Source organism: Myotis lucifugus, unplaced genomic scaffold (genome assembly GCF_000147115.1).
Source record: "Myotis lucifugus unplaced genomic scaffold, Myoluc2.0 scaffold_28, whole genome shotgun sequence".
Classification (NCBI taxonomy): domain Eukaryota; kingdom Metazoa; phylum Chordata; class Mammalia; order Chiroptera; family Vespertilionidae; genus Myotis; species Myotis lucifugus.
In genome coordinates, this window is record NW_005871076.1 from 911,600 (window position 1) to 926,974 (window position 15,375).

Genomic DNA, 15,375 nt, shown 5'->3' on the forward strand with positions numbered 1-15,375 from the left:
CTGGTCAAGATGGCGGAGTAGGTAAATGCTATGCTTGCATCCTCCCATGACCACATCAAAATTATAACTAAATTATATATCCACCACCCTTGAGAGCATTCTTTAGACTTGCTGAACAGAAGTTCTATAACTAAGGATATAAAAGAAAAGCCATGTGGAGACCGAATATTAGTCAGAAATTAAAATGAACTTTTTACTAACTAAAGGGCATGATAAAATGATCTTAAAGATGGACATTTAAAGAAACACACACCCTTTGTGCTGTGTAGTTGTGTTGGTTTGACAGATGCATGGAGCTCTGTTTCCACCACTGTCACACCATTTGGAGCAGTTCCATCCCCTCCCAATTCCTGGTCCTACCTTTTTATAGTTTAACTTCTTTGCCTATTTCCAACCCCTGGCTTTTGGTTGCCTTTTTGATGTTGGTAAAGATTGGAAAATAGTAAACTCTTGTGAGTGTGATCTAAGCTGTCATAGCTAAAAAAAGATGTATGTGGTATTGGGAGAGGGAAATAGAGAAGGTTTGGTGTTGACATCTTATGTTTGTGATGATAGTTCTTCGTGGTTCCGACATATCAACAGCATTGTTTTGCACTTTAAAAATTACCAAATGGTAATTTGATCCTAGAATTTATTAACAAGTTGTTGGTTGTTCTTTGATGGAATGTGTTTTTGCTGGTTATTTCCAGAGTAAAGCTGCTGCTAAAGCTGGATCTTCTAAATACCAGTGGGGCATTATGAAATCTCTCGGTCTGGCTGATGAAGAAATAGCCAAATTTTCTGAAGCAGAACATTGGCTTGATTATTTCCCACCACTGGCTATTCAAGATCTGAAGAGAATGGGTTTGAAGGTATGCCTATCACCTCCGTAGCTGAAGAAAATATGAAGAACATGTTTATATTTATGTGATTACATGAGATTTGGACTACTTAATTTAGAATATGTTTCACCTAAATTCCTCTGATGAATCAGTACTCTATGTCAATTTAGAACCTAATGGGCCTCTATGCGAGCAATAAAGTATTTTAATATTTGTTGTATTGGAATATATATCAATATGTTAGGATTTAGTAGAAAGGAATTCTATTGAAAGAATATGAAGGAGCCAAAGTTTAATTTGAATATTTAGGAACACTTAAAGGTGTTATTTAAGTGTTCCTTTTTTATTTATTTTTATTTTTATTTTTTAAAATATATTTTATTGGTTTTTTACAGAAAGGAAGGGAGAGGGATAGAGAGTTAGAAACATCAATGAGAGAGAAACATCGATCAGCTGCCTCCTGCACACCGCCCACTGGGGATGTGCCCGCAACCAAGGTACATGCCCTTGACCGGAATCGAACCTGGGACCCTTCAGTCCGCAGGCTGACGCTCTATCCACTGAGCCAAGCCAAGTGTTCCTTTTTTAAAAAAATATATATTTATTGATTTCAGAGAGGAAGGGAGAAGGAGAGAGAGAGAGAGAAACATCCATGATAGGAGAGAATCATTGATCGGCTGCCTCCTGCACTCCCCCCACTGGGGACCAAGCCCGCAACCCAGGCATGTGCCCTTGGCTGGAATCGAACCTGGAACCCTTCAGTCCGCAGCTGACGCTCTATCCACTGAGCCAAGCCGGCTAGGGCTAAGTGTTCCTTTTTTAATTTATTATAATTCTTGTATGTTTAATGTATAAATGTGTGTGTTTAAAAGTACACATATTAAACAAAAATTAATGTAATAATTGTGATATATATTTAATAGGTGGAACTTAACAATTTTGTTTTTAAAATTTGATATAATTCTTAGTTGGAAAATAGAGTTGAAGAGTAAATAATTGATTCATAGGAATTCTCATTCATAGAGACAGAACTCTCAAAAATTACCTTTTCCTTTCTCCTTCTGTAGGTAGACTGGCGTCGTTCCTTCATCACCACTGATGTTAATCCTTACTATGATTCGTTTGTCAGGTGGCAGTTTTTAACATTAAGAGAAAGAAACAGAATTAAATTTGGAAAACGGTGAGTTTGTTGTCCCTCAGTATAAAAAAGCAAAAATCATATAATTCTTGCATTGTAATTCGGTGCCCCATAGCCCACTTTTCTCTATTACCTTTGTTTTTTTATGTTTTCTTTCTTTTTGTTCTCTTGTGTCCTTTGGTTTGTTTTTGTCTTGCCAGTGTCTTAATTTCTCTGAGCTGCTTATTGTTTATGACAACTAGAACCAGGGAGAATGGGAGTGTTGGCTTTTATGATCTCACAAAAGATTCTGTTCAGTATTCCCAGCCAAACAGAAAAATAATAATTGCATTTGTGTTTTAGTTTATTCTTTTGTTCTATAAATTGTTTAGGATTCTTCCTTGATTATGTGAGTTAATTAAAAGCTATTTGCATTTCATAAGTGAATTTAAATGTTTAATATTTTTTTGATGAAGGCAGAGATCTTTCATTAAATAACTAGATTGACAATAGAACTACCATAAAAGCATAATTAATAGATGTAGACATTTGCTCAGTTAGAAGTTTTAGTTAGAAGAAATATTGTTGGAGCAACACTAAATATTTAGGCTAAAACTTGTATATTATAGCAATACTTGTCACTTGCTTATTTTTTAGGTATACCATTTATTCTCCAAAAGATGGACAGCCTTGTATGGATCATGACAGACAAACTGGAGAGGTACTTATTTGTGATAATTCTTCATATGGTCATAGAGTTTAAGAAATAGATCAGAAACCTAAAAAGTAACTTTATTCCAGTGCTGAGATCTATAGTTGTGATACTCTGGGGGCTGTGAAGAGGGAGACAGAATGTCATTCTAGGTGCCTGAATCTTGTCTAGGACCTTGCTACTCCAAGAGTGGTCCTGGGCCAGCTGCATCAGCTTGTGATAGAAAAGGAATTTTGAGCCTCACCCCAAAATTGCTAAATTACAAACTCTGGGGATGGGCCCAGGAATCTGTCTTTTAACAGACTCTCAGTGTGAGTCATATGCATGCGAATGTTTGAGAAGCACTGCCTGGAGAATGCTCTGCTCTGAAACAAGGGCATGGGGAAAGGTAATGAGATACGTGGCTGACTGATGTACACAGATTCCATTTACACTTGCTTTGGCTGTGTGCCTACTTGCTTATATGACGTCAGTTCACCCTACATGCCTGTAGGACACATTAGTGACATTATTTTTTGTAATACTTGAGTGAAGCAAGGGTAAGTGGTTTGTCTAAAGCCTTGGCATAGTAAACCAACAATGTCAGGATCCGAACTTAGGAATCCCAATTCGTGTGTCATTGTTTATTACCACTTTTGAACACATTTGTAGTCTGGTGCAGCAGTCGCCAACCTTTCGGACCTCGCGGACCACTGGTTAGCGAACGCTGGTCTAGTGACTGCTTTTCAAAATCAGCCTTTAATTATGATGTTAATCCAAATCTTTTCCCCCCTCCATTTTTGTTTTATTTGTTTAGGGTGTTGGACCTCAGGAATATACTTTAATCAAGTTGAAAGTGCTTGAGCCATACCCATCCAAATTAAGGTAGGTTTGCCAAACAGTTATTGTTTCAGCTTTTTGAATATCAGATACTTGTGATAAAATCCACAACTTTTTTTTTTCTTTAATGTATCTTTTTTTTTTTTAGTGGCCTGAAAGGGAAAAATATCTTTTTGGTAGCTGCTACTCTCAGACCTGAGACCATGTTTGGACAGACAAACTGTTGGGTTCGCCCTGATATGAAGTACATTGGGTTTGAGACAAAGAATGGTGATATATTCATTTGCGCCCAAAGAGCTGCCAGGAATATGTCATTCCAGGGCTTTACCAAAGACAGTGGCGTGGTGCCTGTTGTTAAGGAATTAATGGGAGAGGTAAGTTGGGTAGCAGACTGTTTATTTTAGTGCATGAATTTAGAGGTAAAATTTCAACAGTGAAGCATGAGAAAAAAATATTAAACAAGACTTTTTAATTGAGGCATACATATCATCAAATATATAAATGGTGTGTATTTTTTTGGTGCATTTTCATATGTGTATACACTCATGTAAGGATTGCCCAAATTGAAATATAAAACATTCCAGTTTTCCAGAAGGTTCTCTTATGTCCATTTCACAGTCAGTACTCACTCCCTTCCTGCAAAGGTATTCCTGTCTGGCTGTACCACAGTATAGTTAACCATTCTCTGTAATGGATATTTGGATTGTTTCCTGTATTTTTCTGTTCCAAGCAGTGTTTATATCTCATTAGTACCTGATGCTGGAATTCTGTCTGAGCAGTTTTTGGGAACAGTATTAATAACACAAACTTTTAACTGTCTCTAATACAACTTCTTTCCATGTTAATTTGAGCAGATTCTGGAGTGAGGAAAATGTGGTATAAATTTAAAAATAGCTTTCAACCTTCATCACTGTAAATTCTGTAAAAGCAGCTTATCTCTATGAATAAAGTGGGATGGGTGGGAACTGTATGGAATTGAAAAGTTCATTCCTTAGCTAAACAAGCAGCTACAAGCCGTTTATTGTGTATGGGTCCAATCTTGTTGGATTTTCTGATTTTTAAAAAAAGAGAAACTAGATATATCTTTTTAATTCAATTGGTGTTCCCATTATCATTTAAAATGGTTATACACTATTCTAGCTTTGTGAAGTCTTATATTTTATTAAATAATTTTTCTATTATATAAAGTTTTATTTGTTCCAAGGTTAACACAGCATTGGGCAGACTTCTCAGAGGAAAACATTTTTTCTTTTTTTTTTTTTTTTTAACTTTGAGGTAAATTCATAGTATTGGATCGCTGGGTCTTGTGTGAACATTTTTGTGGCTCCTGCCATGGATTCCTATGTCGCTTTCCTCAAGGAGTGCAATGTCAAAAGCACTGTGTCAGTGTACTAATTTCCTTACAACCTTAATCGGTATTTATAGTTATTTTTGGTCTAGTTGGTAAAAAAAGAATGAGTTTTGTTTTATTTCATATATTTTTGATTACTAGCTTCTTGGGCTTAAAATAGCATTGTTTTCAATTTTATTGGTTAAGTTTCTTCACCTTTTATGCTGATCTTTTTCTTACACAGGAAATTCTTGGAGCATCACTTTCTGCACCTTTAACATCTTACAAGGTGATCTATGTTCTCCCAATGCTCACCATTAAGGAGGATAAAGGTAAAGAGTTTATTTCTTTATAGAAATACTATGGTAACCACATCTGGCTGTATTAATCAGTTCCACACTTTGTTTTATCAGGCACTGGTGTGGTCACAAGTGTTCCTTCTGACTCCCCCGATGATTTTGCTGCTCTCAGAGACTTGAAGAAAAAGCAGGTGAGTATCTGAGTTTCACATTCTTGTTCCCCCTTCTTCATCTAATTGGTTAGGTACCGCTGAACTTCTCTATGAGATTAGGCTAAAAAGCTATTGCATGTCACTTTGAACTGCAATCTCTAATCTATTTCCTGATGTTTATATATTTTCCTGTGGTTTGAATATTGAATATAATGTATCGTAATATATTTCTTTAAAGACTTTATTTTTTTAGAGCAGTTTTAGGTTTACAACAAAAGTGAGAGGAAGGTACGGAGATTTTTCCTTATACCCCCTACCGCAGCACATGTTTAGCCTCCCCATTATCAACATCACTCACCAGAAAGGTACTTTTTTTACCAAGATGAACCACATCATAGTCACCCAAAGACCATAGTGTACCTTAGGGTTTAATCTTGGTGCTGTACATTCTGGGGGTTTGGACAAATGTATACAGTAATTATATATATCCATCATTATCATACAGAACATTTTCACTCCTTAAAAGTTCTCTGTACTTTTCCTATTCATCTCTCTCCCTCCTAGAGCCAAGTTGCCTAGTTTGAATCTCAGTTCTGTCACTTGCTGGGTAACTGGCAGATCTTGGGCAAATTACTTAATGTCTTAGTGCCTTAATTTTGTTATCTGTAAAATGGGGAAAATAATGCCTACTTCTTTAGTTTATTTTGAGTTTTAAATAAGTTAATTTGTAAGTACTATATAAGTTCTGGCTTTTATTACCATCCAAAATGTGTAAGTTGCTTAAAAGACATATAACCAATTCTTGGTTATCGAGAAAAATGACAGTAAAGGTAAAACAAATTCTCATTTGTGTTCTTAAATACCTTCATTTTAGCTATGTATGGTGTCACATGGGTACCAGACTTATCAGGGTGGTCACTTCATAACACATAACTGTCTAACCACTCCACTACATTGTATACCTGGAACTAATATAATATTGCATGTCAACCATAATTGAAAGAAAAACCTTTTTAAAGTTCACTTTAAGCTCAAGCAACTAGTAACTTAGTTGAATATTTGCTCTCTAAACTAGTCTTCTTTCTATGGAAACATGGTAAGTCACATTAACATATGCACAGTTAAGGAAAAAGAGGTTCGTTCACATCTGTTTTGCTCACCTGGCATTTAGTAGCCATTAACAAGTAAGTTAATGAACTGAATAAAACTGCTTTTTAAAAATTTGAACTTGTTAATTTAAAGAGCAAAAGAAGGGAACATGTATTATATGTGCAATAAACCTTTGGACTAGGAAGAGGGGACTGTGGGGAGGGGGCTGGGGAACATCTGTAATATGGTCAACAATAAAAAAAAAGGAGTGGGAAAAGGAGACATCCTTGCATTTACCTAATATTAGTGGGAAAGCTTCGAGTTTCTCATCATTATGATGGTAACTGTAGGTTTTTTTTTTAATTTTTAAAATATATTTTTATTGATTTCAGAGAGGAAGGAAGGAGGAGAGAGAGATAGAAACATCAGTGATGAGAGAGAATCATTGATTGGCTGCCTCCTGCATGCCCTACATTGGCAATGGAGCCTGCAACCCAGGCATGTGCCCTGACCAGGAATTGAACTGTGACCTCCTGGTTCATAGGTCAACGCTCAACTAACTACTGAGCCTCGCCAGTTGGGCAGTTGTAGGTTTTTATAGTCTTTATGAAGCTGAGCAAGCACCTCTTTATTCTAGTTTACTGAGAGTTTTTATCATGAATGGGTGCTGGGTTTTGTCAAATGCTTTTTTTTTCCATTTGTTGATATGATCATATGGAATTTTCTTTTTTAATTGGTTGATGTGGTGGATTTCATTAAACTTTTGAAAAGTTTTCTGATAGTCACATTTTCATTGCAACCTAGAATACGAACCCATTTAAGTGGGGGTGTGTGTGTCAGTTTTTGCTTTTGGCTATACAGTTTCATAATTTAAGCTATTCATTATAACTTAAACTGTTGAGTTTTTAAAAGTCATAGATCCCTTCTTGAGATATGTGGTAAAGATAAAAACATTGCTCTGTATGGAAAGGAGAAGAAATAATAGCTCAAAAAAAGTTTAGAGGTTTCTTTTCTCAATTATTATACTAATAAAGTGTTGATCATTAATGTTAACTTTAACATTTTTTTGTAGGCTTTACGAGCAAAGTATGGAATTAGAGATGACATGGTCTTGCCATTTGAGCCAGTGAGTACATAGATTATTCTGTATATTCATATCCATATCTTTATCAGAGAAAAAAAAAGAGCTAACTTTTTTTTGTAACAAAATTAATTATTGGAGTATGGAAATAAGGGGGTTTACTTGAGAGTTTATTTTAACTTGATGTCTGCTGTGGCAGGTAAGAGTGAAAGAAAAACTAACTAAGTATTAGCACCTGAAATTCAGGAACAAACAAATGGCTTTTTAGCATCACCAATTTTATAGTAGCTTATTTTGCTAGTTTGGCCAATGTCTAGGCTTCTGAGGACAACATTTTGCCATATTACTCATAAATGTTTATGTTTTCACATTAGTGCTTGCAGAAGAAAAAACATTTAAGGTACTAGCAAGTAACTTTCATGACAAATCCAGAAGACTTATTAGAAAACAAAACAAGACCCTCCAAAAATTCAGTTGTTTTCACAATTCTGCTAATTTCAGTGTTAATTATTTAGTAGTAGTTAATTGGATGGCAGTGGAGGGATGAGGGCTGGGGAAGGTGTACATGTAAGGGAGGGACAGTGGGGTTGCTGCACAGAATTTGTGGAGAGGAGGAGGACAAATTCACATCTCGATCTTTGTTAGTCACTGTGTGATCACTGACCGTGGAGGCAAAAGGACTGTGCCCCATAGGGCTGTTTTGTGTTCACTCAGGATGAGCAGGTTCCTGACATTCTTGTTTTTGCAGGTGCCAGTCATTGAAATCCCAGGTTTTGGAAATCTTTCTGCTGTGACCATTTGTGATGAGTTGAAAGTTCAGAGCCAGAATGACCGAGAAAAACTTGCAGAAGCAAAAGAGAAATTATATCTAAAAGGGTTTTATGATGGTGTAAGTAATAATTTTTTATTGTTTTATTTGATTTACTGCATGCTCTGTGATTTTCTTCTTAATCATTTAAAAAATATGTAGAAAAATTCAATATAGTTTCAGCCATATACTGACCTATGACAGGTTAATATGAGATTGATAAAGAGATTCTTCTATTTTCACCCCTTTTAAATCTTCTTTTGTGGGGGAATAATAGTATTTACAGAAATTACATTTTTGTGTCCTGTATGAATCTCTTAAGGAATTAATTTCTTGAGAAGCTATTTAAAGTTTGTTCATATTATTATGCACTGAACTCCAAAGGTTTATTGCATGGATAATACATGTTCCCTTCTTTGGCTCTTTAAATTAAGAAGTTTATATTAAAAACAAACAAACAATTTTATTCAGTTCATTAACTTACTTGTTAATGACTACTAAATGCCAGGCGAGCACAGCAGAATGAATGAATGAACCTCTTTTTCCTTAACTGTGCATATGTTAATGTGACTTACTGCAATTCTATGGAAAGAAGACTAGGTTAGAGAAAGTGAATATTCAGCTAAGTTGTTAGTTGCTTGAGCTTAAAATGAAGATTTTAAAAGGTTTTTCTTTCAATTATGGTTGACATGCAATATTATATTAGTTCAGGTGTACAATATAGTGGTTAGACAGTTATGTGTTATGAAGTGACCGCCCTGATAAGTCTGGTACCCATGTGACACCATACATAGCTAAAATGAAGATGTTTAAGGACATAAATGAGAATTTGTTTGATCTTTACTGTCATTTTTCTCGATAACCAAGAATTGGTTATATATCTTTTAAGCAACTTACACATTTTGGGTGTTAATAAAAGCCAGCACTTATATAGTACTTACAAATTAACTTCTCTAAATCTCAAAATAACCTCATGAAGTAAGCACCATTTTCCCCATTTTACAGATAAGAAAATTGAGGCACTAAGTGACATTAAGTAATTTGCCCAAGATCAGCCACTTAGCCAGCAAGTGACAGAACTGAGATTCAAACTAGGCAGCTTGGCTCTAGGACTGTGCTCTTAACCACTGCATTGTAATGATGAAGAAGTATCACTTCATAATGAAGAATTAAATAGATACGAAGCATTTTGGTAATGTTAGAGGATTGGAAGGTCAAAAAAGAACCTGTGTCTTTCACTCAGAAACTGTTTGAGAGAGACACAGGAGTCAGGTAGAGGGAAGTCAGTTTCAGCTGGAAAGGGGATGGTGGCTTAGAGCTGTGACAGCAATGACAAACTAATATTTTACCCTAGAATTAACTTTCCCCACTAAGTAAAAGGCAGAGCTGAAAAATAGTAGGCCTTCCTCATAGCTCAGTTTATCACGTGGCTAGGCAAAGGAGAAAGCTGGTTGGCAACAGGCAGGTTTGGAAAGAGAAGCCTTAGTGGTGCTGAGCTGAATATGCTCAGTTCCTTCTTGCAAAGCCTTGAGGAATGAGGTGAGCTGGTGTAGTGGAGTTCTCTCCACACAGACACCTGAGAAGTGGAAAGGAAGGAAGTGAGGGTTTCTTCCTAATCAGGCTCATGACAGCTATCCTAATTATACTAAAGAAAATAAATTTGTTATACATATTAGTTGTCCCAGCTACGCCAAAGTAAAAAGTTATGGCTGTAAATGTGATAAATTTCACCCTAGAAATATCTTGGGTTGGTGGGTGGAAGTAAATTTAGTTAGGAAAAAGTTTGGTTGGGGGCGGGAAGGAACTCAGAGCAAATTTTAATTATTTTCTATGTGTTTCTTTCTTCACTCGCATCCTTTTAGGTAATGTTGGTGGATGGATTTAAAGGACAGAAGGTCCAAGATGTAAAGAAGACTATTCAGAAAAAGATGATTGACACTGTATGTGAAAGGCTATCCTCTCAAGGCTGTTTTAGAAGAAATATTTTAGTTAAAAGACAGACTTTACAGTGTGAATTAGCAGGGAGTCTGAAGTAGAACCTTGAGCTTTATCAAAAATAGCGTATTGTTTTGTGGCAGAATATAGGAGACCTATTTAGCAGTTCATTTAAGTTGAACTTCCCACCTGTACCGTTGATGAATAGTGTTCTAAAGTTGGTACGTGCAAAGCGCATGCAGAGAACTTCAATATGCTCCTGGTGGTGGCCATTTGTGATACCAGCAGTTACAGTTCTCTTTCTGTGGTGCTTTACTTATCACTTTCACCCTTCCCCGCATCTTCATTTTTGTTGTAACTTTCTTCTGTTGAGCTACTTAACGACTTGTTAAATTAAAATTTTATTTTTGACAGTTATATGTACTCATGATACAGAGAGAGAGTTGTCTGTAAGGCTTATTAAAATAAAAAAGTCAATTTTCTCTTTATCCTTCCACATTCTCTTAAATTACTCTTTGTTGGAGGGGCTCACTTTCAACTGTTTTAGTTTTTTTTAGTATTGACCGTCATCTCTTGTAGATCTCAAATCTAAATGTAGTATAATTTTCTGATTTTATTTTTTAGTTTTAGGCATCAGCCATTGACTTTATACTATTGAAGATCAAGATTTACTTCTTCCTGCCTTGTGGCTTCCTCTCTAATCTCACCACATTCATGTACACTTCTCCATCCCCCATCATCCTGGTATAGGTACATTATAATTTATGTTAGAGCCATAGTCAGTGTTTACATTTTTGAGACATGGCTGATCTATAATGTATACAATGAGAACTTTTCTTCCCTAGCTTTTGCGTTTCCCTGGAGTTAATAGTCTCTTTAAAAAGATTTTCCTCACTTTTAAGTGTACTTCTCCATACACCATCCCAATCTCTGTCCCGTCTGTTTATTTCTCCTCTCGGTACTTTCAAACACATCAGTGTGCTCCTGGTTTCATCTTAGAGACTCTCCCAGAGCCTTCTGGCCTGTTTTAGTCGGTACTGGTTGCTTGTACTGATGCACCGATGTCCTGAGGTGTTCCTCCACCATTACTAAACCTTTCCTTTGCTTCTCTTGAGTTGGATGCCCTGTGTCCTTGATTCCCTGACTGCTTCTTTCTTATTAACTCTCATTTTAGTGAAGCTTTGCCTCTAGTAGCTTTCCTGAGAAAAGTGTCTGGAAGGTAAATTTTTACAACCTTTTATGTCTCAGATATCTTTATCCTATCCTCATTTGCCCTTCTTTACCTGGGAACAGAATTCTGGATTGGAAATAATTTTTCCTTAAAAATTTGAGGGCCATTAAACACGGTGTTCTGGTTCAGTGATGCCTTTGAGAAGTCCAAAAGCATTCTGGGAATAACTCTTGAAAGTCTTAGTCCTCCTTTATTCGGCCTCACGTTTCCTCTTTCAGAACTACCTTGTGCCACCAATTCCTGAGTTTTTTGCGAACGGGGTTGCGTATTAGCTTCCTCTACTGTTGGCTTAGAATTCGGCCAGCTTTCTTCAACCTGCTAATACAGTTAGCACTCATCCTGCTTTTCAGTTCCCAGAATTTGGTGGCTATTGTTTCTTCAGTTTTTCTCGTCTTTGTAGGTTTGTGCCATTAAAAAAACACCACACCTCTTTGTTGTCCTTTTATTGGAATTTTAGAGGCAGCAGAGTTAAACATGTTTTTACTTCACTATCTTTAAACAAAAATCCCAGCTATTGAAGTTCAGCATGAGGAATTGCATTTAAGAACACAGAGCAATAAATCATTATATGGATAATAATGCTGAATATTATTTTTAAAAATTATCCTAGCTTAAAAAGTTTGGGACCATAATGCATTAAAAGATACTTATATTTGGTAAAAAATAAAATTCATGGTCAGTTTTCTAGTGGGAATTTTTCATGACACCATAAGTCTTTAGGAACAGTATTTTCTATTTTTAATTTTTGGGCATCTATTGTTTTTTAAAGTTTCATATATTTAATTCTCTGTTTTCTTTACATTATTATAACAAGGATAAAAAGATGTCATAGGCAGCCTAATCTCCAAACTATAGACTTCAAAACAATTATACTTCTTTGATTTTGCCACTGAAGAAATATATTCTACTAGGGAAGGTGATCCATTTGACAAAGATGCACACCTTTTCAAAAGCACGTGTTATGTGCATGAGTTTGGCTTTATGGCAGGTCCACCCCCCTGGTTCTCTCGTGGTGCCCCATGTCATAGCACACTGGCCTTGAACCACTGCCTGGCCTCTGCCTGTAGGATGCAGGCACTGAAGCAGGTTACACAGTGGAAAAAACAGAACAAAACAAAAATACAAAAGCAAGTGTATAGAAAAGAAGGCAGATAACTTTACCCTGGGGAGAAAGAAGATATAATGAAAATGCATTTTTTTAAAAAGTTGTTTTATCCTTGAGGAATAGAGATTGACTTGACATGATATCTGATATATTTTTATTTACTTTCATTTAGGGGGATGCATTTATTTACATGGAACCAGAGAAACAAGTTATGTCCAGGTCTTCAGATGAATGCGTCGTGGCCCTGTGTGACCAGTGGTTAGTCTCTTGTAGCAAGAAATTTCCTCCAGTCACTCTCCTTCCCCTTTAGACTTTTCCTTTTTTCTAATCAATGTGTGTACTCCCAGGTACTTGGATTATGGAGAAGAGAACTGGAAAAAGCAGACATCCCAGTGCTTGAAGAACCTGGAAACGTAAGATGGGAGAAAGTGATGAGGGAAGGGAGAGGAGATGAGAAGCATGGAAGACAGTGAAGGGGAAGGGAGACACTGTGTATTTTACTCTCCAGATTCGGCGAGGAGACCAGGAGGAATTTTGAAGCTACCTTAGGCTGGCTACAAGAGCATGCTTGCTCAAGAACTTACGGTTTAGGTAAGCAAAATTCAGATTTTTCTGTTTGAATGACTTCGGCAAATTAACAATTTTTGCTAATTCCCTCTTTTCTAGTGTTTTTCTGAATTGGAAGTGAGAGCTTTTGGTTAGAGGATGAGGGAAACCAAGATGGGGTCTCCTACCCACTAACCCAGTTTGCTCTTTATTTACCACTAGAGGCCCAGTGCACAAAATTTGTGCATGGGGGGGATAAGCAGGGGGCGTCCCTTAGCCCAGCCTGCACCCTTTCACAATCCGGGACCCCTTGGACATCCCTCTTGCAATCCGGGACTGCTGGCTCCTAACCGCTTGCTTGCCTGCCTGCCTGATTGCCCCTAATCACTCTGCCTACCTGCCTGATTGCCCCTAACCCCTCTGCCTGCCTGCCTCATCACCCCTAACCACTTGCCTGCCTGCCTGATTGTCCCTAACTGCTCGCCTGCCTGCCTAATCGCCCCTAACCACCTCTGCCTGCCTGCCTCATTGCCCCTAACCACTCTGCCTGCCTGCCTGATCACCCCTAACTGCTTGCCTGCCTGCCTGATTGTCCTAACCGCTCACCTGCCTGCCTGATCGCCCCTGACTGCTCTTCTGCCTGCCTGATCACCCCTAACCGCTTCTGCCTTGGCCCCCGTCACTGCAGCTTCGTCCAGAGGATGTCCAGAATGATGTCTGGAAGGTCGTTCAGCTGTCTGGTCTAATTAGCATATTACGCTTGTATTATTATAGATTTTATTTTTATTAATTTTCTGAGTAAATTTAAGAACTTCCTTTATAAGCAGCTTTATAAGTCCTGTAGAACTCTTCTTAAAATGTGGATTTATAGATGAAGTGTCTCTTAGGTCCCTCATGCATTAATTTTCTTTTTATCTTGCAGGTACCCGTCTGCCTTGGGATGAGCAGTGGCTGATTGAATCACTCTCTGATTCCACTATTTACATGGCATTTTACACAGTGGCACACCTGTTGCAGGGGGGTGACTTGCGTGGACAGGCAGAGTCTCCACTGGGCATCAGGTTGGTAAATGGATAAGGGAAAGAAATCTAGTTTGTCAGCAAAATATACCATCTTTTGATTTAAGTATTGAAGGTTCTTTTTTAATATTTAGTTTTCATGAGAATTCATTTAACCGCCCTAGTCAGTGTGGGCCACTTGGTTGAACATCATCCTGTGCACCGAAAGGTCACTGGTTCGATTCCGGTCAGGACACATACCCAGGTTGGAGGTGTGTGTGGGAGGCAACCTATCGATGTTTCTCTCTCACATCAATGTTTCTTTTTCTTTCTCCTCTCCCTTCCACTCTTTAAAAAAGTCAAAGCCATATTTTTTTAAAAAAGGAATTCATTTAGCAGAATTTTGCTATGCTGTTTTGTTATTTTGCTATTGAACTGAGAAAAAGTAATCAATAGCCCCTCCTCTTTTTTATTATTATCCATCCTTCATTTTTTTTTTTTTAAATATATTTTATTGATTTTTTACAGAGAGGAAGGGAGAGAGATAGAGAGTCAGAAACATCGATGAGAGAGAAACATCGATCAGCTGCCTCCTGCACATCTCCCACTGGGGATGTGCCCGCAACCAAGGTACATGCCCTTGACCAGAATCGAACCTGGGACCTCTCAGTCCGCAGGCCAATGCTCTATCCACTGAGCCAAACCGGTTTCGGCTCCATCCTTCATTTTTATGGGAGTCTGTTGTACTCATTTGTTCCTTTTAACTACATTAAGAGATTCCTAATTCATGGTTAGATTGAAATACTGATTCTTTCTAAAAAATTACATATGTTTTGTTGTTGTTTGTTTGTTCTATTTTAAATACAGACCACAGCAGATGACCAAGGAAGTTTGGGATTATGTTTTCTTCAAGGAAGCTCCATTTCCTAAGACTCAGGTTCCAAAGGAAAAATTAGATCAGCTAAAGCATGAGTTTGAGTTCTGGTATCCTGTGGATCTTAGAGTCTCTGGCAAGGACCTTGTTCCAAATCATCTTTCATATTATCTTTATAATCATGTGGCTATGTGGCCAGAACAAAGGTGAGTGCTAAAAAGGATGTGGGCTAAATTTATTGCTTATTGACATAAGTGTCTTATGGCTCCAAATATGTAAGAAGTTATTATGCAGGGTATAGATTTGCCAAGTAAAATAGCATCATATATCTATACTTATTTATATTTTAATTTATACAAAGATGCAATGTTGTAGACACTATTTCTGACTTGTGTTTTTATATAGCCCCTGCCTGTGTTTTTTAAGTACGTACATAGTAATTTACTGTATGCTTATAC

The 15,375-nt window shown here is 37.2% G+C and overlaps 1 protein-coding gene and 1 non-coding gene across 3 annotated transcripts in view; both read left to right on the plus strand.

The window, feature by feature from the left end:
* The window catches only part of LARS (leucyl-tRNA synthetase), a 54,909-nt gene that overhangs the window by 17,657 nt on the left and 21,877 nt on the right, over positions 1-15,375 (plus strand). Inside the window, exons 6-20 of one of the 2 annotated variants that reach the window (XM_006086398.3) lie at positions 690-851; positions 1,889-2,001; positions 2,596-2,659; positions 3,447-3,514; positions 3,618-3,843; positions 5,044-5,131; positions 5,213-5,289; positions 7,412-7,465; positions 8,169-8,309; positions 10,091-10,168; positions 12,672-12,757; positions 12,847-12,912; positions 13,008-13,090; positions 13,968-14,106; positions 14,911-15,123. In XM_006086398.3, coding sequence (XP_006086460.1) covers positions 690-851; positions 1,889-2,001; positions 2,596-2,659; positions 3,447-3,514; positions 3,618-3,843; positions 5,044-5,131; positions 5,213-5,289; positions 7,412-7,465; positions 8,169-8,309; positions 10,091-10,168; positions 12,672-12,757; positions 12,847-12,912; positions 13,008-13,090; positions 13,968-14,106; positions 14,911-15,123 — 1,658 coding nt within the window. Of the gene's footprint in view, positions 1-687; positions 852-1,888; positions 2,002-2,595; positions 2,660-3,446; positions 3,515-3,617; positions 3,844-5,043; positions 5,132-5,212; positions 5,290-7,411; positions 7,466-8,168; positions 8,310-10,090; positions 10,169-12,671; positions 12,758-12,846; positions 12,913-13,007; positions 13,091-13,967; positions 14,107-14,910; positions 15,124-15,375 lie in introns of both variants that reach the window. The other variant, XM_023752003.1, reaches the window with a different exon arrangement.
* On the plus strand, positions 12,360-12,491 carry LOC111825503. The gene has a single exon (XR_002828688.1). It is a non-coding gene; the product is annotated as a small nucleolar RNA SNORA42/SNORA80 family (small nucleolar RNA).